Below are 27,981 nucleotides of genomic sequence, written 5' to 3'. Positions count from 1 at the left end.
ATGGAAAAATGCAGTTTTACAAATGCTAGAAACGTGGCTTTCTAAGGAAAGATTGCCATCAAATAGCACACCTAGGTTCCTAACTGATGATAAATTGACAGAGCAACTATCAAGTCTTAGACAGTGTTCTAGGTTATCACAAGCAGAGTTTTTAGGTCCTATAATTAACACCTCTGTTTTTTTCAGAATTTAGCAGTAAGAAATTACTCGTCATCCAGTTTTTTATATCGACAATGCATTCCATTAGTTTTTCAAATTGGTGTGTTTCACCGGGCCACGAAGAAATCTAGAGCTGAGTATCATCAGCATAACAGTGAAAGCTAACACCATGTTACATCATCAAGTTGTCCTGAGGTTTTGGATATGCTAAGGAATTTGGATACATCAGGAAGATAACTTAAAAAGCAGTCTTTTGTGGTAGAAGTGATGGTTCTTCTATACTTGTAACAAGAAGTAGAATTTACAATTTTGGCTATATGAAGTTTGTACAAAACTAAATAATGATCTGAGATATCATAACTTGGCTGCATAATTTAAACACTATCAACATCAATTCATGTGACAGTATTAAATCTAGAGTATGATTTCAATTTCAATCCTTGTATTATATGAATCAGTCCTTTGGAAATTTTACTCTGTTAAACCTTGTTCCATCTGCCACCGTTATCCCAGGGTAAAACCTCCTTCTCAGAGGTAGTATCGGTGTTTTAACAGCTTGTTAATTTTTGCAGTACTTCCTCATCACTTATAAAATTTGGCAAATTTAGAAAAGAAACCATCCATTCTGTTGCACAAAGCTTCCTTATTTCACACATTTGCCCATTAGTTCCTTCCAATATATGTTCAAAGTCTGTTTCTTTCTCCAAAATGTGTTCACATTCAAAATCAGTATTTTTCCTTAGTCCACATAATTTGCCAATTCCAGTTTTGTACTCTACAGCTTTAATTATCATCATAACAGTTAATGTTTCCGGATTTTGCACATTCATTGTCAGCATACGCAGTACTCTCTCTGGTATCTCATTTTACCTCTCAACTTATTTATCATTTAATCTTTTTGACTTTTCTCTTGTCTCTTTTTTTCCATTTGAATAATCCTTTGCTTTATCTTGTACCTTCTGTTGTTGTTTAGTCCTTCCTTTCACCATTTCAGCTCCATTTATCTTCTTTTCTCGAGACAACAGTTGCCCATGTTTCCTCTTCTTGATTTTGATTATTTTCTTCAACCATAGTTTTGAATGAATTAAATGAAACGCATACTGTGTGAAAGCACATCGAGTCCGTGCTGCACCACATACGTAACGTACACGGACTGCATACGCACTGCAGACGGAGTATGTGTGAAACAGGCGTGAGCAGGACCATAGCTGTATGTGTGAAACAGGCGTGAGCAGGGCCGTAGCTGGGGTCAGCGGGGCCCCGGTGAAGGTTGTACCAGTGGGCCCTGTTTGAAATTGTTTAATTTGTATGTTCGTTTATTTTTATTTATTTTATTTAGTTTTTTTCAAGTTCGTAGGTTTCAAGGTAAAGAAACTAAATAATTAAATGTAAAATAGCACTGGATAATCTTCAATGTAAAAAGGAAATATACAATCAAACCTACATTTATTCAGACACCTTCAACATTTCTCACATTATTACAGTTTTGCTATATATATCTGATATATATATATATATATATATATATATATATATATATATATATATATATATACATATATATATATATATATATATATATATATATATATATATATATATATATATATATATATATATACATATATATATATATATATACATATATATATATATATACATATATATATATATATACATATATATATATATACATATATATATATATATATATATATATATATATATATATATATATACATATATATATATATATATATATATATATATATATATATATATATATATATGATATCTGGTGTCTGAATAATTTTTGGTTTGACTGTTAAAACTACAAAGTAATTCAGTCAAGAGCAGTGAGTGATTTTCATTTTAATTTTCTTGGATTAACATTACAGCAGCCAGTAGCTAGGTTTGCCACAAGTTTCGGAAAGTTTTTTTCGAGTATGGCTCTGTGTGACGTTAGATGGAGCGGAATTTCCTTATATGGGTCCTGAGGGCACATCTGCCGGAAGAGCGCACGCTCCCGTATAGCAGAGCACTGAGAGCACAACAGACTTCACTGATCAGAGCGAGAGCGCCGCCAAATGTCACAAAAGAAGTGTGTTTTTGGTTGCCAGGGCAAGACAACCCTGCACAGATTACCAAAAGAGAAACAGCATTAAGGGACCAGTGGATGGAGTTTATTTTTACAGAGCATTAACATAGTTGTGCAAGTGTTTGTGTTTGTTCCCTGCATTTCGAAGATGCTTGTTTTACAAACAAGGCCCAGTTTGACGACGGATTTGCATATCGTTTATTTCTTAAGGATGATGCAATCCCAACGAAAAAGGGTCACGATCGTGTGTTGGAACCGCAGGCGGTGAGTAAAACTGCTTAAAATATCTCTGCCTCCTTGTTAGTGCGTCCGCCTCCAATGCCGGAGACCCGGGTTCGAGCCCCGCTCGGAGCGAGTCATTGCTGCTGCTGCTCTCGTTCAGTTTTAGCCTCGGGATCTGATTCTGGATCATAAATAAACAGCTGAATCTGACTGTTAGCCATGGTTTGTTTTGGATGATGGTTTTGTCCTCACGATAATGTCACAGCTTTCAAACGCTCTCAACGCAAAAGCCTACTCGCGCTCGTGATTCTTTAGCTCCGCCCACACGTCACGCCTCCAGTCGGTCGTGTTTTTCCGGGAAAAATCGGTACAAACTATCTTTCTCTTATGAATATAATAAAACTAAAGACTTTTTGGAGTTATGAAGGATGCAGTACTACTCTATAGGTACTCAAGATTAACAGAATATTGAGTGAAAACGAGCATTTCACCCCCCCTTTAAGAGACGACGAACACATCCAATATAATACACATCCAATTTTTTCCTCAACTGTGTACTTTTTACTTAATAAATAACTGACAGTTTTTTCTAGCATAATTTGAAAAAAGTGGATATTTTGACATATTTTGTATTTACATGTAATACATGACCACATGTATTTGTTGGCACAAGAGCAAAAATAAGCAAATTCGATTTTCAAGTGTTTTGAGACGCCTTTCTCTAGTTTAATGTTTGTTTAATGTTTAAATCGACAAGCGGTAAGGCTTAAAAACACGTGAAAAAGATAAGCTTTCATGACGATGCGCAGCAGTGACCCGTCAACTGTCCTGAGCATCTTTTTAGGCTGGCCTCAGCCAGTCGGTTATATAAAATATCAAGGTGAAAGTCATCATAGCTTGCTTAGTATAGACCCAGCTCCCAAACCAACTTTGAGAATAGATTAACGGCGATATTTTTTTAAAAATGCTAAATGTTTTCATTTAATTTTCAGTTCGGTTCACTCTTGGTTAAAAAAAAAAAATCTTCAGGTTACTTATGCAGAGCGAAAATGAGAACGGTCAAGCATTTAGCAATAATTATTATTAACTCTGTTATTATTATTGATTTCTTTCAAATTACTAACACTTTGCATTTTTGGATTATGCCTTATGTGTGAATTAATAATATGCTATGTATATATAATATATATATATATATATATATATATATATATATATTGTGCATTAATAATGTTTTCCTGCCTTGCTAAATGTTGGGCTCACGATCAATAAGCTGTATTCGCCTCAATCTGATTTAGTAAAGTAAAACTGCAGACGGTGAAGCTTCGTCTGTAAGCAGAGTCCCGTGCGCTGGGAGGCGGAGCAGCTGACGGAGGATTCCACTTGGTCTTAAAGTCTTCCGCAAACACCCATGATCACAAATAACAATGATTTTCATAAAATAATGATTAAATATATATTGATAATTTGTTACTGCCATTATGGTCTTGTGAAAATAATAATATGGGCTGCGAGAAAATAATGAACACAAAAAGTAAGGCTGCTGTGAGTGCAGGCATGTTTCAGCCCAGTAACATAAAAACGCACCGTTCCTCACAGCCAAAAAACAGACCGTATTCAGTTAAGCTGGAGAGGGTTGGGTTTTTGGGGGGTAGTTATGTATGGCTTATGGTGGTCGAGATAAAGGGGTGAATCTCTTGCTCTTTCATATGGACAGTGTCTTAAGAGAGTTTCAAACTTGCTGAGCAGGTTCTAGTCGTTCATTTGTTATATTCAACTAATCAGAGGTTTATATTAAATTTACATAATCAAGTCTTAATATATTCTGCCCTCAAGCACATGCATTAAGTTTGCCATAAAGCACATGCAGAAGTAGCCTAATAATTGTGAAAGATGAGACATTTTAATTATTTATTAATAAACAAATGTTTTCTTGTTGGCTGCAAGATGAAATTCACAGTGCTGCTCCCTCTGACAAGAGAAATGCAACATTCACAGATTACACAATGCTTTCCTTTTCATTTAAAAGACATTTCAAGCTTTCTGTAGATATATTTTTTCATGTATGTGAGACACCACAATTTTAATTTTAATTATCACTAAAAATTAAAATGATGAGACGGCGCCGCCCTGTCAATAATGCATATTACTACATTTTGCACAAACACTTGAATATGAATATTAATTCACATTTTGCATATGCCTTACAAAGTAAATGATTTTTTACATGCAATTATCCAAAATAAAACCAAACAAGATTTGTAATGAAGATAAAACAAATAAGAATAAATGCACATCCAGCATCACACACGCAGTTAAAATCTTGCACATATTTTTTTTATTCAATTATATGAAAGCAAGTAGGGCTGGGTAATAAATCGATTTTATCAATTAACTCGAATTTGTAATTTACATCGGTTTGTTTGAAGGAAAATCGGAGCGGAGCGCTGTGATTCTGACTTCAAAGATTTAGCTAAATCGTGCAGGTTTCATTTATTTGTTTCATGTTTTAGGCTAATAAGGCCCAAATAATGGGAACAAAATTATACAGTGCCTTACGTTTTACTAAACATGCAACAATTTCTTAAGACATTAACTTGTAAGCACAAAACACAAGATACTTCTCTTTTAAATATGAATAAGGCTTTATTAGATAAATCTAAGACATATAAACGAATCTAACACATAAGCACATGCACTCACACATTCATACAAGTTGCAGGAAGATAGAAAGTTAGAGAAGAATGAGTTTAAGAGAATGGAAATGTGGAATCCCAAGTTTACAGCAATACATGAAATTGCATAGACATGAACAACCATCAATCACTTAATTAACCCTCGCATTGAGTTCCTCAATGAGGTTAAAATTATAGTAGATACACCAGTATAGATCAGTCTGGAGGTACTTGCATTGCCTGTGTAAAGGGGTTCCCTTTGTTGTCATTGAAAGGGGGTTTCCCGATGTCGTTGATTGGCTGGAAGTGCAGTAGTCACTGAAGTGACGTCTTGGGAAGCCCGTGGTTGTGCGTTGGCTGAAGACGTGGAGTTATGAGGGCTAGTTGAAGTTGAACGGGCACTCGAGATCCGACTTGGAGACACGGTATTGCAAAACTTTACTCAGAACACAAAACTCTCAAATGGAAAAGAAAATAAACTAAAGTAAAAGAACAGAAGTAAAGTTTAATGAGACTAGGTGGTCTTTCTTCTCATCGTGGCTAAGTAGCAGCAGGCATGCAGGCTAACTCTAAAAAGGCAAAAAGCAGGCTAAAAGCAAAAGCTAGGAAGCAAAGCTAAAAGAAAACTAAAAAGCAACCTTTGATGGTGTCCTGAGTATTTAAACTGGCCTGCTGGCCACACCTCAAATGTTGTCTTGACCAATCAGATATTGTCCCATAGTTATTAAAAGACACACAAAAAAGTGATTATATGATAGTCAAATGTGTGGGTTACATAGAACCATCTATATCTAGAAAAGACAGTTTCTGTGCCATTCTCTGACAAAAGATGTTCTGTGGGGACCAGAGGTTAAGAGGTCCCCTTAGGAATTTCAGTCTGGTTCTGCTAGGTGGGGGGAAGTCAATCCAAGAATCTTGTTTATTACTCTCATGGGTTTACATGTGCTGGCCGCCGTTGTATCTTGATTACTTGTCCCAAATTTGACAATCTCTTCTCCGAATTGAAATTGTCAATAATTGTTCTAGTGGTGTTAATGTTGAAACCTGTTCTGTGAAAGAGTTGGTTGGTTGGTTATATTGCTTCTGACTCTGGCACTAGGAATGATTTACGACTGAGGAATTCAGCTCGTGTTTCAACCACAGTCCTGATCGACTCTTTAATTTGTCTGGTTCGGGTCTGATACGCTACACAGCCATGATCTTGTAATTGATGCAATATGTGGTCTGGCATTGTCATGTTGGAAAATGCAAGGTCTTCCCAGATAGAGAAAACATCTAGATTGGAGCATATGTTGTTCTAGAACTTGGATATACCTTTCAGCATTGATGGTGCCTTTCCAGATGTGTAAGCTGCCCATGCCACACACACTCATGCAACCCCATACCATCAGAGATGCAAGCTTCTGAACTGAGCGCTGATAACAACTTGGGTTATCTTTGTCCTCTTTAGTCCGGATGACATGGCATTCCAGTTTTCCAAAACAGAACTTGTCTGACCACAGAACAGTTTTCCACCTTGTCACAGTCCATTTTAAATGAGCCCTGGCCCAGAGAAAATGCCTGCACTTCTGGTTCATGGCTTCTTTTTAGACATATAGAGTTTTAGCCGGCAGTGGTGGATGGCATGGTGATCCTCTGCCCATCTTAAAATTCAATTAAATTCAATTAAATGTATCTATTTAGCAGACACTTTTATCCAAAGCGACTTACAGTGCATTCAGGCTATCAATTTTAACCTATCATGTGTTCCCGGGGAATTGAACCCCCATCCTTGCACTTGAGGACATTACAGGAACACATCTTTACTTCTGAGAGACACTGCCACTCTGAGAGGCTCTTTTTATACCCAATCATGTTGCCAATTGACATAATAAGTTGAAAATTGGTCCTCCCGCTGTTCCTTATATGTACAAACCCCAAATCAGAAAAAGTTTGGAGAGTATGGAAAACGCAAATAAAAAAAAGTAGTGATTTCTAAATTTACTTTGACTTGTATTTCATTTCAGACAATATGAACACAAAATATTTCATGTTTTCTCTGGTCAACTTTATGTCATTTGTAAATATGCATCCTTTCTTGTCATTCAGACCTACAACACATTTAAAAAAAAGTTGGGACAGTAAAGCATTTACCACTTTGTAATGTTGCCATTCCTTTTCACAACACTTAAAAGACGTTTAGGGACTGAAGACACCAAGTGATGAAGTGTTTCAGGTGTAATTTTGTCCCATTCTTCCTGCAAACAAGTCTTAAGGTGGGCAACAGTACGGGGTCTTCGTTGTCGCATTTTGCGCTTCAAAATGTGCCACACATTCTCTATTGGAGACAGGTCGGGACTGCAGGCAGGCCAGTCAAGTACCCGTACCCTCTTCCTCCGCAGCCAGGACTTTGTAATGTGTGCAGAATGTAGTTTTGCATTGTCTTGTTGAAATATGCATGGACGTCCATGGAAAAGATGTCTTTCTTGAAGGCAGCATATTATGCTCCAAAATCTCTATGTACTTTTCAGCATTAATGGTGCCTTCACAGAAGTGCAAGTTACCTTTGCCAAGGGCACTGACACAACCCCATAACATGACAGACCCTGGCTTTTGGACTTGTTGCTGGTAACAGTCTGGATGATCCTTCTCTTCTTTGGTCCGGATCACACGGCGTCCATTCCTCCCAAAAAATACCTGAAATACTGATTCATCTGACCACAGTACACGTTTCCACTGTGTGATGGTCCATCCCAGATGCCTCCGAGCCCAGAGAAGTCGACGGCGCTTCTGGACACTGTTAACATAGGGCTTCCTTTTGGCACAGTACAGTTTTACTTGGCATTTGTGGATGTAACTATGTATTGTGGTACTTGACAAAGGTTTGCCAAAGTAGTCCTGAGCCCATGTGGTGATATCGCTTCTAGATGAATGACGATTCTTGATGCAGTGCCGCCTGAGGGATCGGAGATCACGGTTGTTCAGCTTAGGCTTGCGCCCTTTTCCTTTACACACTGAAATTCCTCCAGATTCCTTGAATCCTTTAATACCCAAATCTCTTCCTATCTTTATTTGAGGAACATTGTTTTTAAACATTTCAATAATTTTCTCACGTATTTGTTGGCAAACTGGCGATCCTCGGCCCATCTATGGTCCTAAAGGATTAGACCTTTCTTGGATGCTGCTTTTGTACCAAATCATAATTACAATCACCTGTTGACATAACCTGTTTCAAATCACATCATTATTTTACCATTTTACCTCATTACTAGCCCTAAATTGCTCCTGTCCCAACTTTTTTTTTTAAATGTGTTGCAGGTCTGAATGACAGGAAAGGATGCATATTTACAAATGACATGAAGTTGACCAGACAAAACATGATTTATATTTACAATACTTTCTTTTTTTTATTTTCGTTTTCCATACTCTCCCAAATTTTTCTGATTTGGGGTTGTACATTTAACTTTTCCAGCCTCTTATTGCTACCTGTCCCAACTTTTTTGGAATGTGTAGTTCTCATGAAATCCAAAATGAGCCAATATTTGGCGTGACATTTTAAAAATGTCTCACTTTCAACATTTGATATTTTATATATATATAAATATATGTATGTATGTAGGCAAGATGTAATATGTTTCTCCCAGCCTTAAGGGGGAGCTGTGTTTTATGAGTATTTCATTGTGTGAGTTAGCCTTTCTTCACATGGGTGGAGCTGTTGTTTAATTCAGTTCTATTTTCCTTATGAAAAGGTAAGGTTGGTTTTATATTATATTTCTTTAATTATATTGGCCATCCATGTTATTTGAAGATATATATTGCTGTTAAAGATGTTAACTAACATATATACATATATAACGGCAGCTAAAACTATATTGTCTTGTTTTATGATTTTATATGCATTTTTAGTTTTGATGTTAGTAACTAACAGTTCTATTTTCTTTGTGAAAAGTGGCTGATGCAGATAAAGAGCCCAATAAATAAGCTTCACCGCTGTGACGACAACGATCTTTGTGTCCTCCTCATTCAACCATCACCCAAACACAACACAGAGCCATTTGGGGGAGCACACAGATGAAATTATTCCATTCCTTTTTTACTCACAATTTGTACAGTGTGCCAACTTTTTTGGAATCAGGTTTGTAAACTGACCTGAGATGATGACATCACTGAATTCAATGATGAACTGCCTTAACTGTTTGCATTATTGACACACTTGGTTTCTCCCAAGGTTTTTTCTCCATTCTGTCACTGATGGAGTTTTGGTTCCTTGCCGCTGTCACCTCTGGCTTGCTTAGTTGGGGTCACTTCATCTACAGCGATACCGTTGACTTGATTGTAAATAAATGCACAGAGACTATTTAACTGAACAGAAATGACATCACTGAATTCAATGATGAACTGCTTTTAACTATCATTTTGCATTATTGACACTGTTTTCCTAATGAATGTTGTTCAGTTGCTTTGATGCATTGTATTTTGCTTAAAGCGCTATATAAATAAAGGTGACTTGACTTGACAACGCCACCTACTGTCCCTTACTGAGTATTTAAAGTTCCTTAGCTGTTTATTTTACCTCTGTTGTGCTTGGCCTCTTAATTGCAGCAATAATAATAATTATTATTATTTGAATTATCCTAGGCTTTCACTGAGGGCATCACTAACCAATTAATGGGATGCTATGTTGGCTCTCTGATGCAAGACCCTGTTTTACTGGTGAGGGTTTATGGACAGATGACTGAGCTTTTTATGGACCGAGATAAGGAAATGGAGATGTTCCAGGTGTTACACAAACATGGCTGCGGCCCGGAACTGTACTGCAGTTTTACCAATGGTATCTGCTATGAGTTTGTCAAAGGAGTTGTGCTGGATGACACACTGCTTAGACAGCCATCTGTTTACAGGTCTGAGCTATTACCGCACACACACAAACACACATATGCATACAAAAGGCACATGCACTCACAGTGCTTCTTGTGGAGTATTATTAACCCATTGACACTTTGGATCACTAGGAGTGTATTTCTTAATCAAATTCTCATATTAATGATTGTGTGATAAATGCTTTCATGCCGCAACATGGCTAAGTAAAGGTAGATTTGTCTAAACATTTTTATTTATTAATTTATTTTTATTATTAATAGTAGTATTTCATTTTCTCAATATGCGTATTGAAATTGCATTTTCATTGACTACAGATTGATTGCAACAGAAATGGGGAAAATCCATTCAATAAAGTCTGGAGAAACTGGAAACAGTTCACCCGTTTTGTGGTCTAGATTGTCCCAGTTCCTTAATCTGGTCCAGAGTTCTGATGCTCCTGAACAGCAAAAGTAAGTGAACATCAGTGTTATGAATCACAGTGGGATGTCTACATGTTTTGCCCCACCCCCCCGAAATTTGAACGATTCGGTCATTTTAAACTAATCTTTAATGTGACTCGGGAAGAACGAGTCGTCTCGGGGAGTTTTTCCGTTCAGTCGCGCACGCTCAAAAGTACTTCACCTCTACTCTACTCTACTCTACTCTACCTGTTTCAGTCAGTGCAGTCTGAGTTGGAAAGATAATTGATTATTTCTTTTTTTATATTTTATTAATGCCAAGGTTCCAAAGATAAAAGTACAGAGAATGTAAATATTGCATACAAAGAAGTGGCATTACATGCAAAGCACCATTCACAGGCGTATGTAAACATAAATATAAATAATACTAAATGAAAGCTTTAACAAAATAAATTAAAAAGATTAAACATTTTTTTAACATTCTTAAGATTATTGGAAGATTAAATAGTTTGGTATATATATATATATATATATATATATATATATATATATATATATAGTGAATTTACTGTGGTGAATATGAAATTTAGCAAGAAGTCATAATAGGTTAATAATGACATATACATTAATTTTGTCTTTTTAAATATTAAAGAAGCCAATCAGTACATCCTTAAAAAGCAAAGAGAAACCCTGTAGCACACTGCGATGGATATCATTAGAGAATTCAATCCAAAATAGCTGTGTGTGAGGACAGTCTCAAACTATACAGTGCCCTCCACAATTATTGGAACCCCGTTTAAGATGTGGTCGTGGACTTCTAAAAAATATCCTTTTTTTTTAACAGCATAGAACCCAAATGCAAAAAAAAGAGAAAAATCCAAACTTTTAAGTAAATTACTTTGGTGGTAAAAAAAAAAAAAAAAAAAATCACACATTTAGAAAAAAAAAAAAAAAAAACTTGAAATCATGTGTCCCACAATTATCGGCAACCCTAACAATTCTGCTGAAAAATGTTATTGATTTTTTTATTAGTTGATATTTTTCTGTAGTTGCTAAAGTTGGTCAGGGTATCTAGGAACTGTGTTATTTTTTTAAAAAAAGGAGAATTTTTAGAAGTCCATGACCACATCTTAAACAGGGGAGCCAATAATTGAGGAGGTCACTGTATATCAGTTTCATTAAGGTCACCATAAAAACATCAGCTTGTATCTGTGTCTGATTTAAACCTTTTCAAAAACACTTTAGCTGTGTAACATCACACATGGAGTTGTTACGAGCTCCTTTTGAAAAAGCGATCTAATCTTATAGTTACCTGATAAAGGATACTGGGCAAAGTCGTGGCCTAGTGGTTAGAGAGTTTGACTTCTAACCCTAGGGTTTGTGGGTTTAAGTCTCGGGCCGGCAATATCACAACTGAGATGTCCTTGAGCAAGTCACCAAACCCCAAACTGCTCACCGGGCAGCGCAGCATAAATGATGCCCACTGCTCTGGGTGTGTGTTCACAGTGTGTGTGTGTGTGTTCACTGCTGTGTGTGCACTTTGGATGGGTTAAAGGCAGAGCACAAATTCTGACTATGGGTCACCATGCTTGGCTGTAGAATTCTTTGTGACTTAAAATAAGACCTTCTGAGTTAAATAACTAGGAAACAGCCAATTTTTTTTTTTTTCAAATTAAGTACCGCTGAGGGGTACTTAAAAATTAATGACCATGCAAGTAATGCCTGTTTATGAAATTGGTTAAATTGTAAAGGATTCTAGCAATATTATGAATACGAATCAATAGGAAAGGGAGACCACCTGATTTGGAAAAGTAGCCATTGGAGACTCCATACTGAGTTTGGATTACACAAAAACTGTCTAATCGAATTAATTTTGAAAGTGTGGTTCAAAAAAGAGAAATCACGGAAATTAAACCCACCATAATCATATGTGTTCATTAATAAATTCTCTTTATTACCTTTGCTACAACATTCAGTTTATAGAAAATAACTGTCATGACAGAAATTCATACATTTATAAATTGTAAGGAGTAAAAAGCTACAATTTGAGACCAGAAATGCAATCTGTAAATAATGATTATAATAATGATGATAATGATGATGATGATAATAATGACTATGCACCCTTTTGTAAGGAAGCTTGTAAATTAATTTCTCTATCCAATGCTGTCCAATTTTTTCAGAAAAACGAAAAAACAAAATTATGACTTTTTGTCGTTTTCATGTTCTTGCACGGAAATCAGAAAAACCACTTGATATTCTGTTTGGGTCCTGTGGGTGGTGCTAATTCTGATTTGTCATCGTTTTTCAAAATAAGAGTTTTTGAGCCTGTAAAATGAATAGTCTGTATATGCATGCTATTTGTCACCCATTTATTTGGCTTCACTGACTGAATAAAATCCATTGAAATAGCCTAAATGTAAACACGTATTGACTTAAATTGACTTAGATAACTTAAATTCTTAGGAATAATATATATTTTTAATAAGGACTATTTGTTATTTAAGGCCTGTATGCACATTTAGGGGGCTGGGGGCTTGACTCTATGTTTGGGCCCTACTTACCCTACAAATATCATGATCGAGTAGCACAAATTACACACAAATGTAAATATGCTTTGAGGTTCCTAGAACAGGTAATATGCAACATGTCTTTAGTCAAAGTATAGCCGTGGGCTAATATTACGTCTTCATTATAATACAAAATAATGCAGGATGTGATCGCTCGGTTGAGAGAAGATCAAAAACAGGAGAAAGAGAAAACTGTATTTTTGAATTCATTGTCATAGCTATCTGTCCTCTTATGTCAGATTATTAAATTTAGTCAACAAATTTAATCAGCATGCAAAGACATGGTGAATGGCTATTATGACCAAATAAAAGGAAGTCTGTATCAATAAAATAAATTTTTGGATTGACACAGGCTGTTTAGACATAGCATGTGGATTTACACAGCAAATTATAATTGCATATATTATGTTAAGAAATTAATGTTTTTAATGTAAAAAAAAATTAATGTTGAAATATGAAATTATTGAAAAAAGGAAACGCCTACTTTTTATATGAAACTAACACCGCCAGTAGTTCAGTCTCTTGGTGTTTCTCAATGTCAAGGAAGGATCTCTGGAAGCCAGTATTTCGAGGATGCTACGTCATCAACATCCGTCGAAGGACTGTTCCAATGCTGAGGATCCTCTGAATTTCAACCAAGGACTGAGTCCTTCGTTTGAAGAATATCCCATACACAGGAAAGGATGCATATGTGTATCCTTCGCGCTCTCAAATCACCCACAATCCTATGCGCGCAGCTTTGCTATCTAACGTTAGTTCAAAAATTCTAAAATGTCGAACGTTAACGTGGTCGCAGCGTTAATGGTTTTTATTTACGTTACCAAACATTTGTTATAACTGTAGTAAATATAAGTAAAGTTTGATGTTTAAATGCCAATACAAATTACTACCGTATTGATATTGTAAATTATACAAATACAAATGGTTAACTGAACCAGACCTGTCATTTAACAATTGGTTGCGTCAACGGCATTTCTTTTATAACTCTTTAAATAACTAGTTAAGTTGTCCAAAGTAATTTAATGATACCATTCACAGCGTTATTCAAACTGACCTTTTCACTGACGTAATGACACAATTACGTGCACTTGCTAGCCTGTTCCATTTACGTGTTCTCCGTATGCTAAAGAGGACTCTCACCTAGCCTCTGAAGGAAGTGACTTGGAAGGATCAGTCCTACCAAGGAAGTATCCTTGACATTGAGAAACGCCTTCTATCTTCAATGAAAGAGTTGAATCCTTTATTCAAATGAGAAATCCTCATTCTTTTGACCTAGCAAACGACTCTTGGTAGCCTACTTGAATCATTTACTCATCTGATTCTGATTGTCAAAAATGAAGATATATTGAGGATCAAAACGCGTGTTGCTCAGAGACGCAGCGGTTCAGCTGTTTGTTCTGTTTGGACGGAGCAAAAACAATGTAGCCTATCTATAAAAGTTATTCAGTAACATTATTGTACTGTTGTATATAAATGTCACATTATCATAGGCTCGTGTTATAGCTAAATAAAGGCCTAAATGTTTTTTCTTTTTTTTTCATTTTGATGTATGCCTATTCCTATTGTGATGGCAGTGGAGAGAGTGCTGAAACTCTCGAGAGCACATAATTAAGTGAACAAATTTATAGAAATGATAATTCCCTGTAAAGCAATGAGACGTGAACATATGAGAATTTATCAAGATTTTTCTAAATGGGAACTCTTTTGGACCTAATTGAAGTGGTTTAAAGTGGCTGATCGCAATGGAGTTGATGCGGATCAGCTCGCCTGTTATTCTTTGAGAAATAAAGATAAATATTAGGTTGCGCCGTTTGATTATAGAAACTTTCGGTCGGAGGATTAAAGGCTGTACTCCCCTCTGTCTTTCAAACTAGCCTTTCAATCTACTCCGGGATCATGAAAAGACGTGTTTGGCGCGTGCGCGTGCAGCCACACACTATTGGTAAGCACTCAAATCACTAATTTGGGCTGATCATAGCCTTCGCTCGCACGTGGCCAGACAGTGGAAATACGGCTAATAATTCCTGGATATCTGGCATACAAGTTAGCCTAAAAAACATGTTTAATATTTACGATCAGAAATCCTGATGTGTGGGGGGAACCCCGAGGACAAACGCGCGCACGCTCCGGAGATTATCACATGAAACGAAACAAAATTGAAGTGGACAGCAGAGATGGAGGATCAGCTTGTTGATTTGTGCCAACAGCACGAATGTTTATACAACGGTTCATGTAAAAAATCATTCCAAACACTATCATTGCAATGGCTTCCTGCATATCGTCTGCGACGCTTATTCTGAAGTCTTGTGAGATTTTGCGAGATTTCCTGTGTTCACAGTCGAGACTCTGGTTGAAAATCTTGTTTTTGTGTGGTGTGCTGTCTTTGTCACATCGTGGCACACCACACACTATAGGAGCAAAACGGTTAAATATAGGATTTTTTATCCTCATGTTTGCACTCTATCACATTTTGAAAATCTTTTAAGATGTTAAAAATATTTTGGTGTTTACCCAGCATTAGGAACAGAGTCTGGGCTTAATCTAGGCTTTCCAGTTTTTTTTTTTTTTGCATTGCATCTGAAAATAACTTCGTTCATCACATTCACTTCAAGCTCTTTGGTGCAGATCAGCCTCCCGCCATGCTCAGCTGTGGACCATTTAAAAATGTTTGATATAAAGGTTGCTGCCCCATTTTATACAGTAATTGTTCATTTAAAAAAAAAAAAAAAAAAAAAAAAAAAAAAAAAATATATATATATATACATACATACATACATACATATATATATTGTTAGTTCTTATTATATTGCTAACAAAAGTTAATTTAGGCCATTTAACATGAACTGTGACATTTTACCCTTTTAATGATAAACTCATAAGGGGCGATCCAAATATTTGTTTTGCTTCACCTATTTATGTATGCTACAATTATTCAAGAAATAAAAAAAATAATTTAATTTAAAAAAAATGCATTTGGCCTGAGTAAATTTGTGACTTTAAAGGTTAGTGATTTAGGAGGTGAAAATATTGTAAAATTACAAATGTTATTGGATGTAAGAGCATAACAACTGAAGGTCTATGAAACGTTAGCTAATAATTTTTTTTAAACAACGGAACTTAAAGGGGGGGTGAAATGCTATTTCATGCATACTGAGTTTTTTACACTGTTAAAGAGTTGGATTCCCATGCTAAACATGGACAAAGTTTTAAAAATTAAGTTGTACGTTTGAAGGAGTATTTTTGTTCCAAAAAAACCTCTTCCGGTTTGTCACAAGTTTCGGAAAGTTTTTTTCGAGTATGGCTCTGTGTGACGTTAGATGGAGCGGAATTTCCTTATATGGGTCCTAAGTGCGCGCTCTTCTGCCGGACACTCTCGCAGAACACTGAGAGGCTGAGCACAGGCTGATCAGAGCGAGAGCGTCGCGAAAAGTCACAAAAGAAGTGTGTTTTTGGTTGCCAGGGCAAGACAACCCTGCACAGATTACCAAAAGAGAAACAGCATTAAGGGACGAGTGGATGGAGTTTATTTTTACAGAGCATCAACGGAGTTGTGCAAGTGTTTGTGTTTGTTCCCCTGCATTTCGAAGATGCTTGTTTTACAAACAAGGCCCAGTTTGACGACGGATTTGCACATCGTTTATTTCTTAAGGATAATGCAGTCCCAACGAAAAAGGGTCACGATTGTGTGTTGGAACCACATGCGGTGAGTAAAACTGCTTCAAATATCTCTGTGTTGTTAACATAGCTATCAGCGCGTAAGCACATCAAGTAAACAACATGCGATGTTGGCATCAAACTGCACTTTCCACATACAGTTTCAGTACATACCACATAGCATACCGCCTTTGCTGATGCTGCTCTTGATAAATTTCAGCCTCTGGATCTGTGTCACAGCTTCCAGCCGCTCTCAACTCAAAAGCCTACTGGCACTCGTGATTCTTTAGCTCCGCCCACACTAAATGCCTCTAGGCGCTCGTTTTTTTCCGGGAAAAATCGGTACAGACTATCTTTCTCTTATAAATATAATAAAAATAAAGACTTTTTGGAGTTATGAAGGATGCAGTACTACTCTATAGGTACTCAAGATTAACAGGATATTGAGTGAAAACGAGCATTTCACCCCCCCTTTAAAGTTTTGAACTAAAATATTATTTCAACCATATAGGGTGTGAATAAATAAAATGCATACTTTTCAATGAAAGAAATGAAATGAATGAATGAAATACATCTTCCTTCAGGTAGACTGAATATTTTCCTGCCTTGCTCAATGTTTGGTCAGTTAGCACGTTTGGCCTTTAGCAAACGCTACGTTCACAAATAATGATTTTCATAAATTTTGATTAATTATTAATTGATAATTTTTTATTATTATGGTCTTGGGAAATAATACTATGGGCTGCGAGAAAATAATGAATAAAAAGAGAACGGCTGCTGTGAGTGCAGGCATGTTTCAATAACATGCAAACACACCGTTCCTCTCAGCCAAAAAACAGACCGAATTCAGTTCAGTTGGAGGGGGCTGTGGATTTTGGGGGTAGTTATGTATGGCTTGTGGGGGTCGAGATAAAGGTGTGAATCTCTTGCTCTTTCATATGGACAGTCTTATGAGGGTTTCAAACTTGCTGAACAGGTTTAGATAAGACTCATCGTATTGGTTATACACTCTGCACCCACTCTTCATCTGCACCCACGTAAGATTTTTCTAGTTCTAGTCGTTCATTTGTCATTATTCAACTAATCAGAGGTTTATAATAAATTTACATAGTCAAGTTTTAATATATCCCACGCTCAAGCACATGCATTAAGTTTGCACAAAGCACAGAATGACTCCCTGTCATTAATGTGCATTAATAATTTTTGCACAAACATTTGAATATAAATATTAATTCACATTTTGTATATGCATTACAACGTAAATTTTTGACATGCAATTATCCAAAACAAAACCAAACAAGATTTGTAATGAAAATAGAACAAATAAGAATAAATGCTGCACATCGCACTCCATCTTGCACTCTGACATTTTACACACCTCCATTTAAATGCGGGTGCAATTAAACATTTTTACTTAAACTATATTAAAGCAAGTAGGGCTGGGTGATAAATTGATTTTATTGAGTAACTCGAATGTGTAATTTACATTGTTTTTTTTTTATGAAAATTGGTTTTCTTTTTAACATCTACCAACGCTCCACTCAGGGCTCCCATAGATCAGAGTGGGCTCAACCTTCCCACACAGAGACACAGAGACATGCTACCAAGCAGAGTATGAGTGGAGCGGAGTGATTCTGACAGGAGCGAGGCGCAGATATTAATATTCTGAGCATCATGGTTTTCACTTGCTCTAAGAGCCATCACGAGTACACGAGCCAACACCCCGTAATATAACTGCATATTCAGCAAGAATTCACGGTAAACATATTTAGCTATGGCTTGATCAGAAGGTTATAATGACTGCAATAGTTGAGCGGAGTTTGTCTGTTCCTTTTAAAACAAGAAAACAAGAGTTAATGTCGGGTCCCACTGATCAGATCCCACTGATCCACTGCCTCTCTGTCCTCTCCCTCTATCTCTACCTCTACCTCTTCCTCTCCCTATTGTTGAATCATCTGATGATGATATCTAACAATGCACATAATTCAGAAAATATAACGAATAAAGAAGACATAACTACTAATTACAATATTTCATGTTTTCCACAGTCAGTAATTCATACTGTAACATTCGTTCGTTAGTTGTCATGTTGCAGTTTGTTTGAAATAACACACCTGTTCACCTGAAGGAAAACTCGACGAAGTGCTATTAGAAGACATCCTGTCAAACCTTTTTTGTACATATCGCCTACCGTAGATGCAACGGGCATTTGAAAAAGCAAGGCGCTGGAGAGCAAAATTAGTTTGAATGCAAAATACAATTTCACCACTAGATGGGAGTAATTCCTACTTACGGTCCCTTTAATGATTTTGAAATATGTAAGAAATACATCAATCTGTTTAGATAAAATAACTGATGAAAATGTACTGTTATTTTCATCACAAACTAAATTTGCACAGCAGAAAGCAGCAATTATAGATTTAATGCTTACAATGTTATTAGTTTGGCATGTGGTATGGAAAAAAAAGTTTACACACAATAGTCTAAGCCACTTAGGACAGAAACAGAAACTCTTGTGTTATTTTATTTATTTTTTCCTTTTATAGACTACGTTATGAACATAACATTTCAAAAATACTGAAATACTTTAGCCACGGAGTGAAGGCGGAGCGGTGTTTGTGGTATCAGTAAGCGCGGATCGGACTGCTCTATTTACAAAAAAGTTCTAAAGGAATAAAAACCTAAACCAGCGGCATAACGAGATGGAAATATGTGCTGTGTCCGAAACCGCTCCCTATCCACTATATAGTGGACTATATGGGGTGTCAGCCATTTTGCTAATAAGTTAATTACTTCCTGTAGCTGCCTATTCATTATGTAGTGAGGAAGAAATGCTGAGTTCCGAGTGAACTACTTCATTCCCTACATTTGTCCACTACTTTTTACCCACAATTTATTCTGATTTTATTCACTATTTCCCACAATCCAATGCGGAGTAGCGTCGAACTGGAAGCGACAGCGGGATCAAGCGAGTTTGAATCAGGCGGAAAGGTAGTTGAGCAGAAGTTGAACCCGGTGTGTCACGCCATCTTGTAGCGGAACTTCACTTGCGTTAGCATTCCCATTGACTCCCATTCATTTTGGCGTCACTTTGACAGCGAATAACTTTACACCTGAGGCGTTTAAAGACTCCGTTTGTACATTATTTATTTCTAAAGATACACGACATACATAATACATAATACGATATACGATTTTTTTAGGCCATATGTTATCGTCCAGCACTAAAAGCAAGTATAGAAGGCTCCCTTTAAAATCACTTAAGTTATTAATTAATGACGCTTTTTTTTTTTTTTTTTACATTGTGTGCATTTTTTTTATTTTTTTATTATTATAATGAGAGAACTTGAGTTTAATCGTGAGGACGTTTTATTAATCCATCCATTTTTAGGGTTTCAAAGATTTAGCTAAATTGTGCAGCCCTTACGAAAATTAGCCATGGTTTTACTACAAATAAAACCAAAAAACCATGGTTCCCTTTCAGTCGGTCACTCTCGACGCCACGTCGGATGACCGACGAATATGGGATATCGCTTCGATAGACCAATCTACTTCGAGTGTAAACTAAACGAGCCAATGCACATTGGCATGCAATTATTGCATCCAGCTGCCGCTGATCACTGCGTGAGTATAAGAGGGCAGCAGGTGCAATGCATACCAGCTTTTCGCTTCGGAGCCGAGCGTTAGTATCGCTCTGCTCAACTGTGTCTGCTGTGAACTACGGGTTCAGCACGCTCTCGGAAGCTTCGTGTGTTGGCGAGACGGCGCTTCAGCGGCGGTCGTTCCTGTGTCGAGTGGATTTGCACACTTCAGGTTGCACTACCCCTGTCGTGTTGCAAGCGGCCATCCCCCCTGTGCGCCTCAGCACTGAAAGAGCATTTCCTAAAAGAGCAAATTCTCTCTAAAAGAGCTTCACGGGTGCGTCTTTGTAAAGACGACGGATCGTCCTTATAAGGATGCCGTTTCACCCGTGCGTTTCTGGGTGCGGTCGTTACCTGGCACCGGGTGATGGTTACGATCGCTGCCTCACGTGTCTGGGCGTCGAGCACGCTGAGGTGGCTTTCGTGGATGAGTCATGTTCTCACTGCGGGAATATGACCATCTCGGAGCTGCAAACCAGGCTCCGCTACCTTCAGGGGGGCGGAGTCCCGTTGCCGCGGCCGCGATCTGGGGCTCGTTCTGGCGGCCGACAGACGAGAACCACTTCCGGCAGTAGAGCGAGTGGTTTGAGGATCACAGTGGTGGCAAACCCCGCAGGGAACCAACCCTCTGGGGACCATCACTCCTCTAGCACCTCCGATCCAGTGGAGCAACCCACGGAACGCGCTGGGCCCTCTTCAAGGAGCGTACCAGCGGTATCCAGTGGGACTCCCCCCGACCAGATGTCGATCTCAGCATCGGAGGGAGAGCTGTCGGATCACGGTTCGGTTGCGCTACCGTCCTCTGGGATGGTGACAAAGCCTGATTCGGATCCCGAAGTGGCAGCTATGCTTTCCCGGGCCGCCGAGAGGGTAGGGCTCGAGTGGAATCCCCCACCGCGTCCCGAGCCCTCACGGCTGGATGATTGGTTTCTCGGGGTGGTGCGCGCTGGTTCTCAGCGCCCCACCCCAGTGCCTTTCTTTCCGGAAGTGCATGACGAGCTCACCAAGTCGTGGATGGCACCTTTTACTGCCAGAAACCAGCCGGTGGGCTCCTCCTCCATCACCACCCTCGAGGGCGGTGCAGCGAAGGGGTATTCAGGAATCCCGTCGGTGGAGCGAGCGGTAGCGATGCAATTGTGTCCTAAGTCCGCCGCCTCCTGGCGTGGAGACCCGGTGCTCCCTTCCCGGGCCTGTAGGCACTCGTCTGGTCTGACCGGCAGTGCCTATGTGGCTTGCGGGGAAGCTGCTTCCGCCTTACACGCTATGGCGTTACTGCAGGTGCACAAGGCTAAGGCACTGAAAGACCTGCACGAGGGTGGTCACGATCCAGCGCTTCTGGAAGAGCTCCGAACCGCCACTGACCTTGCGCTTCGAGCGACGAAGGTCACCGCGAGTTCGCTGGGTCGTGCGATGTCCACATTAGTGGTCCAGGAGCGCCATCTGTGGCTGGGTCTGACAGACATGAGGGACACCGACAAGGTCCGGTTTCTCAATGCCCCTGTGTCCCAGACCGGCCTCTTCGGCGACGCAGTCGAGATTTTGGCCCAGCAATTCTCGGCTGCCCAGAAGCAGACTGAGGCGATCCGACACATCCTGCCCCGGCGGGCAGCTGCTGCTATCTCCACCCACCTGCCGGCTGCAGTGCCCCAGCCTGCTCGTCGCCGAGGGCAGCCCCCTGCATCCGCCCCTGCTCACGCGTCGCATCTGCAGCAGCCTCCAAGTGGTGCCGTTGAGCTGGGCACAGGCAGGCTGCCCCTCCCGTCCTGGCCCCCGTCAAACCTGACGGTAAGCAGAAGAGCAAGAGGCCCTGGGACGGGTGACCCAGAGAGAGGTAGCTGCTTTCTGGGGGATGGTGTAGGCACCTCTCCCTCCCCTGGAGGAGGGCCAGGCGGAGAATTTGGAAATCTCGACAGGAGAGTAGTTTCCTCCATCTCTGGGTCCCAGGAGGGCATGGAGAGTTGCGGACGGCCAAGCACCGGACCTCACTCATCCTCCTCCTTCGCCAGATGGCAGCTGCGGGCGGTTCGAGAGCGTCAACAAAGGCCCTACTCACGCACCCTCTGCCAACCCGTGGAACCAGGTGAGCCCTGCACCCCACACTCGCACCACACTCCGGCCTGCTCACAAGCCGCCCGAGTTGGGCCCCTGTGTTCCACCTCGCTGCCCCACTGCGGGTACGGCTGTGGTTCTGCTGGTCCCGCTTGTACGGTTCTTAGGCGCCTGGTCAGCGCTACCCAGCCCGTCTCGCTGGCTTCTGCGAACCATCAGCCTCGGCTATGCGATTCAGATCGCCCGGCTTCCCCCCAAGCTCTGCGGTGTCCGCTTCACTACAGTGGAAGCGTCCGATGCCCCTGTCTTGCGGAAAGAGATCGCAGTCCTACTGGCGAAGGCCGCGATAGAGCCGGTCCCTCCAGCCGATATGAGGAAGGGGCTTTACAGCCCGTACCTCATTGTACCCAAGAAAAGCGGTGGGTTACGACCGGTCTTGGATCTGCGAGTTTTGAATCGGGCCCTCTATCGGCTACAGTTCAAAATGTTGACACAGAAACGCATTTTCAGGTGCGTCCGTCCCCAAGATTGGTTTGCAGCGATCGACCTGAAGGACGTGTACTTTCATGTGTCCATACTTCCGCGCCACAGACCTTTTCTGCGGCTTGCGTTCGAAGGACTAGCATATCAGTACAAGGTCCTGCCCTTCCGGCTGTCCCAGTCTCCCTGTGTCTTCACGGAAGTCACGGAGGCAGCTCTCGTTCCTCTCAGAGAGCAGAGTGTTCGCATTCTCAATTGGCTGATACTAGCACAGTCTCGAGATCAGTTGTGCGAGCACAGGGATGTGGTGCTCCGGCACCTGAGCCTGTTGGGCCTTCAGGTCAGCTGGGAAAAGAGCAAACTCTCACCATTGCAGAGGATCTCTTTTCTCGGTATGGAGTTGGATTCGGTCGAACAGACAGCACGCCTCACAGAGGAACGTGCGCGGTCGGTGCTAGCCTGCTTGAATACGTCCAAGAGCAGGACGGCGGTCCCACTGAAACTCTTTCGGAGGCTCCTGGGGCATATGGTGGCCACAGCGGCACTTACACCGCTCGGCCTATCACATATGAGACCGCTCCGGCACTGACTTTATGGCCGAATCCCGAGGTGGGCGTGGAAGCGCGGCACTCACCGGGTCCAAGTTACACCGGCCTGTCGCCAAACCCTCACTCCGTGGTCAGATCTGGCATTCCTATGGGCAGGGGTGCCCCTAGAGCAGATCTCCAGGCATGCTGTGGTTTACACGCATGCCTCCACTACCGCCGGGGGGGCCACGTACAACGGGCATGCAGTCTCAGGGGTTTGGACGGGCCCGCAGCTGCAGTGGCACATCAATTGCCTAGAGTTGTTAGCAACGCACCTTGCCTTGAACCGTCTCAAAGGTCTCTTACGAGGCAAGCCTGTGCTGGTCCGATTGGACAACACTGCGACTGTTGCGTACATCAACCACCAAGGTGGTCTGCGCTCTCGTCGCATCTTGCAACTCGCCCGCCACCTCCTCCTTTGGAGTCAGAAGGTTCTGAGGTCACTTCGTGCTGTTCACATTCCAGGCCTGCTCAGTCGTACAGCCGACGAGCTGTCTTGAGCAATGCTCCCGGGAGAATGGCGACTCCATCCCCTGACGGTCCAGCTGATTTGGAGGCGGTTCAGAGCCGCTCAGGTAGACCTGTTTGCTGCTCCAGAGACCTCTCACTGCCAGGCTTTCTACTCCCTGACCGAGGGAACTCTCGGCACGGACGCACTGGCACACAGCTGGCCGCGGGACCTACGCAAGTATGCGTTTCCCCCAGTGAGCCTTCTTGCACAGACGTTGTGCAAAGTCCAGGAGAACGAGGAGCAAGTCTTACTAGTAGCGCCATATGGGCCTACTCGGACCTGGTTCCCCGAACTAGTGCTCCTCTCGACAGCCCCTCCTTGGCTGGTTCCTCTGAGGAGGGATTTACTGACTCAGAGACGGGGCACCATTTGGCACCCACGTCCAGACCTTTGGAAACTCCATGTTTGGTCCCTGGACGGGACGCGGAGGTTCTAGGTGACCTACCCCAAGAGGTAGTTAACACCATCACTTCGGCAAGAGCACCGTCTACGAGACACGCCTATGCCTTGAAGTGGAACCTGTTCGTTGAGTGGTGTTCTTTTCGCCGAGAAGACCCCCGAAGATGCCCGATTGCGGCCGTGCTATCCTTTTTGCAGCAAGGGTTGGAGCGAAGGCTGTCTCCCTCCACCCTCAAAGTCCAGGTTGCCGCTATTGCTGCGTACCATGACCCTGTGAATGGGAAGTCTTTGGGTAAGCATGACCTCATCATCAGGTTCCTTAGAGGGGCCAGGAGGTTAAATCCATCCCGGCCCCCCTGTATACCCTCTTGGGACCTGTCTCTAGTGCTTAAATCACTACAGCAGGGCCCATTCGAGCCTTTGCATTCAGTTGAGCTAAAGTTTCTTTCATTGAAAACTGTGCTCCTGCTTGCACTGGCCTCCATCAAGAGGGTAGGGGACCTGCATGCATTTTCGGTCAACGATTCGTGCCTAGAGTTCGGGCCGGCTGACTCCCAGGTAATCCTGAGGCCCCGGCCTGGCTACGTGCCCAAGGTTCCCACTACACCCTTCAAAGACCAAGTGGTGAACCTGCAAGCGCTGCCCCTGGAGGAGGCAGACCCAGCCCTGGCTTTGCTTTGTCCTGTTCGAGCATTAAGGTGCTACGTGGACCGGACGCAAAGCTTCAGGACCTCAGACCAGCTCTTTGTCTGTTACGGAGGCCGGCAGAAGGGGAATGCCGTCTCTAAGCAGAGGATGGCCCACTGGATTGTGGATGCCATAACCCTGGCTTATCAGGCTCAGGATGTGCCCTGCCCGTTCAGGCTTCGAGCTCACTCAACTAGAAGTGTTGCATCCTCCTGGGCGCTGGCTCGGGGCGCCTCGCTGACAGATATTTGTAGAGCTGCGGGCTGGGCGACCCCTAACACGTTCGCTAGGTTCTATAGCCTTCGTGTAGAGCCGGTATCCTCCTGTGTTCTCACCTCAAACGGGTAGTGGCACTGAGAGGCCCCGGTTAGTGTCGGCTTGCTAAAACTGCTCCAGAGTGTCCGAACTGTAGACCCTGTTGAGTTCCTCCATCACCCTAGGCAGCTGGACGCGGCGGAACGTCCGGCGCCAGGCCTTCATGATGAATCCGTGAGAACCATGGAAGGCTGGGCTCCATATTGAGACCTAAGCGGTACTCGTATGTGTATAGTCCACGGTATAGCCTTAGAGCCCGTGTTTCCCCGGCAGACTTCTGCCTTCCCAAGAGGGTTTTAATCACCTCAAATTTCTACGTATACTCCTAAACGGATGCTATATGTGTATTTGCCTCCGAGACCTCCTTCGGGAAGGATGGGGCTTCCGCAGCGTCCCGGCTCCAAGCGGACCGGGTACGTTTTCCCAGTGTTATCCAATCTCACCCAGTGAGGTAGTGCTTTGACAATGGTGAGTGGAGCTACTTGTTCTGAGCCCTGGCCTACACCTAATAGGGGCGCAGGCGGCTCGCACAGGGCACTGGAAGGGGCAGCACCCATGGCGCTTTGATAGGGATCCCATATTCGTCGGTCATCCGACGTGGCGTCGAGAGTGACCGACTGAAAGGGAACGTCTCGGTTACGTATGGTAACCCTCGTTCCCTGAAGGAGGGAACGGAGACGCCACGTCCCGTCGCCATGGTTGCTGTACCGCCGCTGAGCTGCCGGGTTCCCGGCTCGGCTCCTCAGCGAAAAACTGGTATGCATTGCACCTGCTGCCCTCTTATACTCACGCAGTGATCAGCGGCAGCTGGATGCAATAATTGCATGCCAATGTGCATTGGCTCGTTTAGTTTACACTCGAAGTAGATTGGTCTATCGAAGCGATATCCCATATTCGTCGGTCATCCGACGTGGCGTCTCCGTTCCCTCCTTCAGGGAACGAGGGTTACCATACGTAACCGAGACGTTACTGTAGTTAAACCATGGTAACCACAAATTAACCATGGTTTTGCTATATTAACCATAGTTTAACCATGGTATTTGTAGTAAATCTGTGGTTTTACAAATGGCAGTCAATACGCCAAAAAAAACATGGGTTACTACAGTTTTACTATAATAAAACCATGGTTATTTTTCGTAAGGGAGGACTAATTTATTTGTTTCTTGTTTTAGGCTAATTCAGCATAAATAATGGGAACGAAATTATACAGTGCCTCACTATTTACTAAAATAAAGGAAATAATAAAACATGCAACAAAAAAGAAATTATGTCAAAATAAAGGACAGGAAACAAATAAAACAAATGCATGTTGTTTTATTAAAGGGATTTTGAAATAGCAATTAAAATATATGCCTAATATATGAAAATATTGACATTACATATTAATCCATGTAGCCTAGCTCACTAAAATAGACTACTACTATTAATGCTCCGATGCAAAGTAAACCACTATTTCTTTTGAATAATATAACACATAATTCATATAATATAAATAATACTGCACACCTTTTAAATGTGTCAAATCTAAAATATGGTTTAATACCATGTAGCTTAGAGAACATATAAGCACAGGTTCAGGCACAGGTTTGAAATTTTCCTGCTTGAATGCATTCTAAAAAAATGCACATAACTTCATAAGTACCAAACTTTCATCTGTGAATATTAAATATATAACATTATAACTACAGTGTTTTTCTTACATTTTCCATGACTGCAGCTGTCATATTAACACATCAGCTAGGCAAAACTGATGTCTATTTGCGAAAATGTGCTTTGATACACTTGTTTGATAACATGGTTAAAGCGCCACTCAGCGGCCAAAAGCTGCAATTGCACTTTTGCAGACGCCGCAGCGGCAGAACGTGCGGTGGTAGAACCGATTTTTTGGATGCCCACCTACTGTACTACATGTCTGCCATCTAGTGGTAAGAAATACAAAGGAGATATTACAAAAAAAATGTATCAAAATTTTTTTATTTTGTGCGTAACAATGCGATTACTGTAGTTTAATAATTACTGTAGTAAAGTAATGTGTATTTCACAATAAACTCTTTTCCTGCCAGCAATTATTCATTCATTCATTCATTCATTCATTCATTCATTCATCCATTTTGCCATCACCAGCATTTGTATGAACAAGAAACATGCCAAAAGAAAGAACAGTGCATCTGCTTAAAAATAAAATAAATCTGAAAAATTATCAAAACATAAATGAAGTAGAGCGACAATAATACTATTTATCACACTTGTGTTCTTTAGATCCAGTGCCCATGTGGAGATACCAAGCCTTAAAATCATCATCAAAGAGATGGAGGAACTGAAGAGTCATCTTACCCTCATCAACTCTCCAGTAGTACTGTGTCACAATGACCTACTGACTAAAAATGTCATCTATAACCAAGAAGAAGGTGAATAACATTTATTAGAATAGTGAAGTTTGAGTTTGTTTTAATTATGCCTTTCTTAGGTGTAAATTGAAGTTTTGGCCATATGAAAGAGGTCTGCTACTGAGTTTCTTGTCAGGTTTGAGTCAACATTTCATGTTTCTTTTGCTCTCTCTTTCTATCTCTGTTTGACACACACACACACACACACACACACACACACAAACTGAGGTCTTAGTTAGCTGGGCAAGGGATTTCAAATTCTTATTTTTGTCACAGTGTCTGGTCTGTG

At 41.0% G+C, this 27,981-nt stretch overlaps 1 protein-coding gene across 2 annotated transcripts in view; it reads left to right on the top strand.

Moving 5' to 3' along the window:
- The window catches only part of zgc:113516 (uncharacterized protein LOC541449 homolog), a 91,045-nt gene that overhangs the window by 20,834 nt on the left and 42,230 nt on the right, over nucleotides 1–27,981 (top strand). For both annotated transcript variants that reach the window (XM_052597043.1, XM_052597042.1), the window contains exons 2-4: nucleotides 9,772–10,034; nucleotides 10,329–10,463; nucleotides 27,565–27,713. In XM_052597043.1, coding sequence (XP_052453003.1) covers nucleotides 9,772–10,034; nucleotides 10,329–10,463; nucleotides 27,565–27,713 — 547 coding nt within the window. The remainder of the gene's footprint in view (nucleotides 1–9,771; nucleotides 10,035–10,328; nucleotides 10,464–27,564; nucleotides 27,714–27,981) is intronic.

The sequence above is a fragment of the Carassius gibelio genome, chromosome B25, assembly GCF_023724105.1.
Source record: "Carassius gibelio isolate Cgi1373 ecotype wild population from Czech Republic chromosome B25, carGib1.2-hapl.c, whole genome shotgun sequence".
In the NCBI taxonomy this organism is placed as follows: domain Eukaryota; kingdom Metazoa; phylum Chordata; class Actinopteri; order Cypriniformes; family Cyprinidae; genus Carassius; species Carassius gibelio.
Note: the sequence above shows the minus strand (reverse complement) of the source record. Positions and strands in the feature narration are given on the sequence as shown.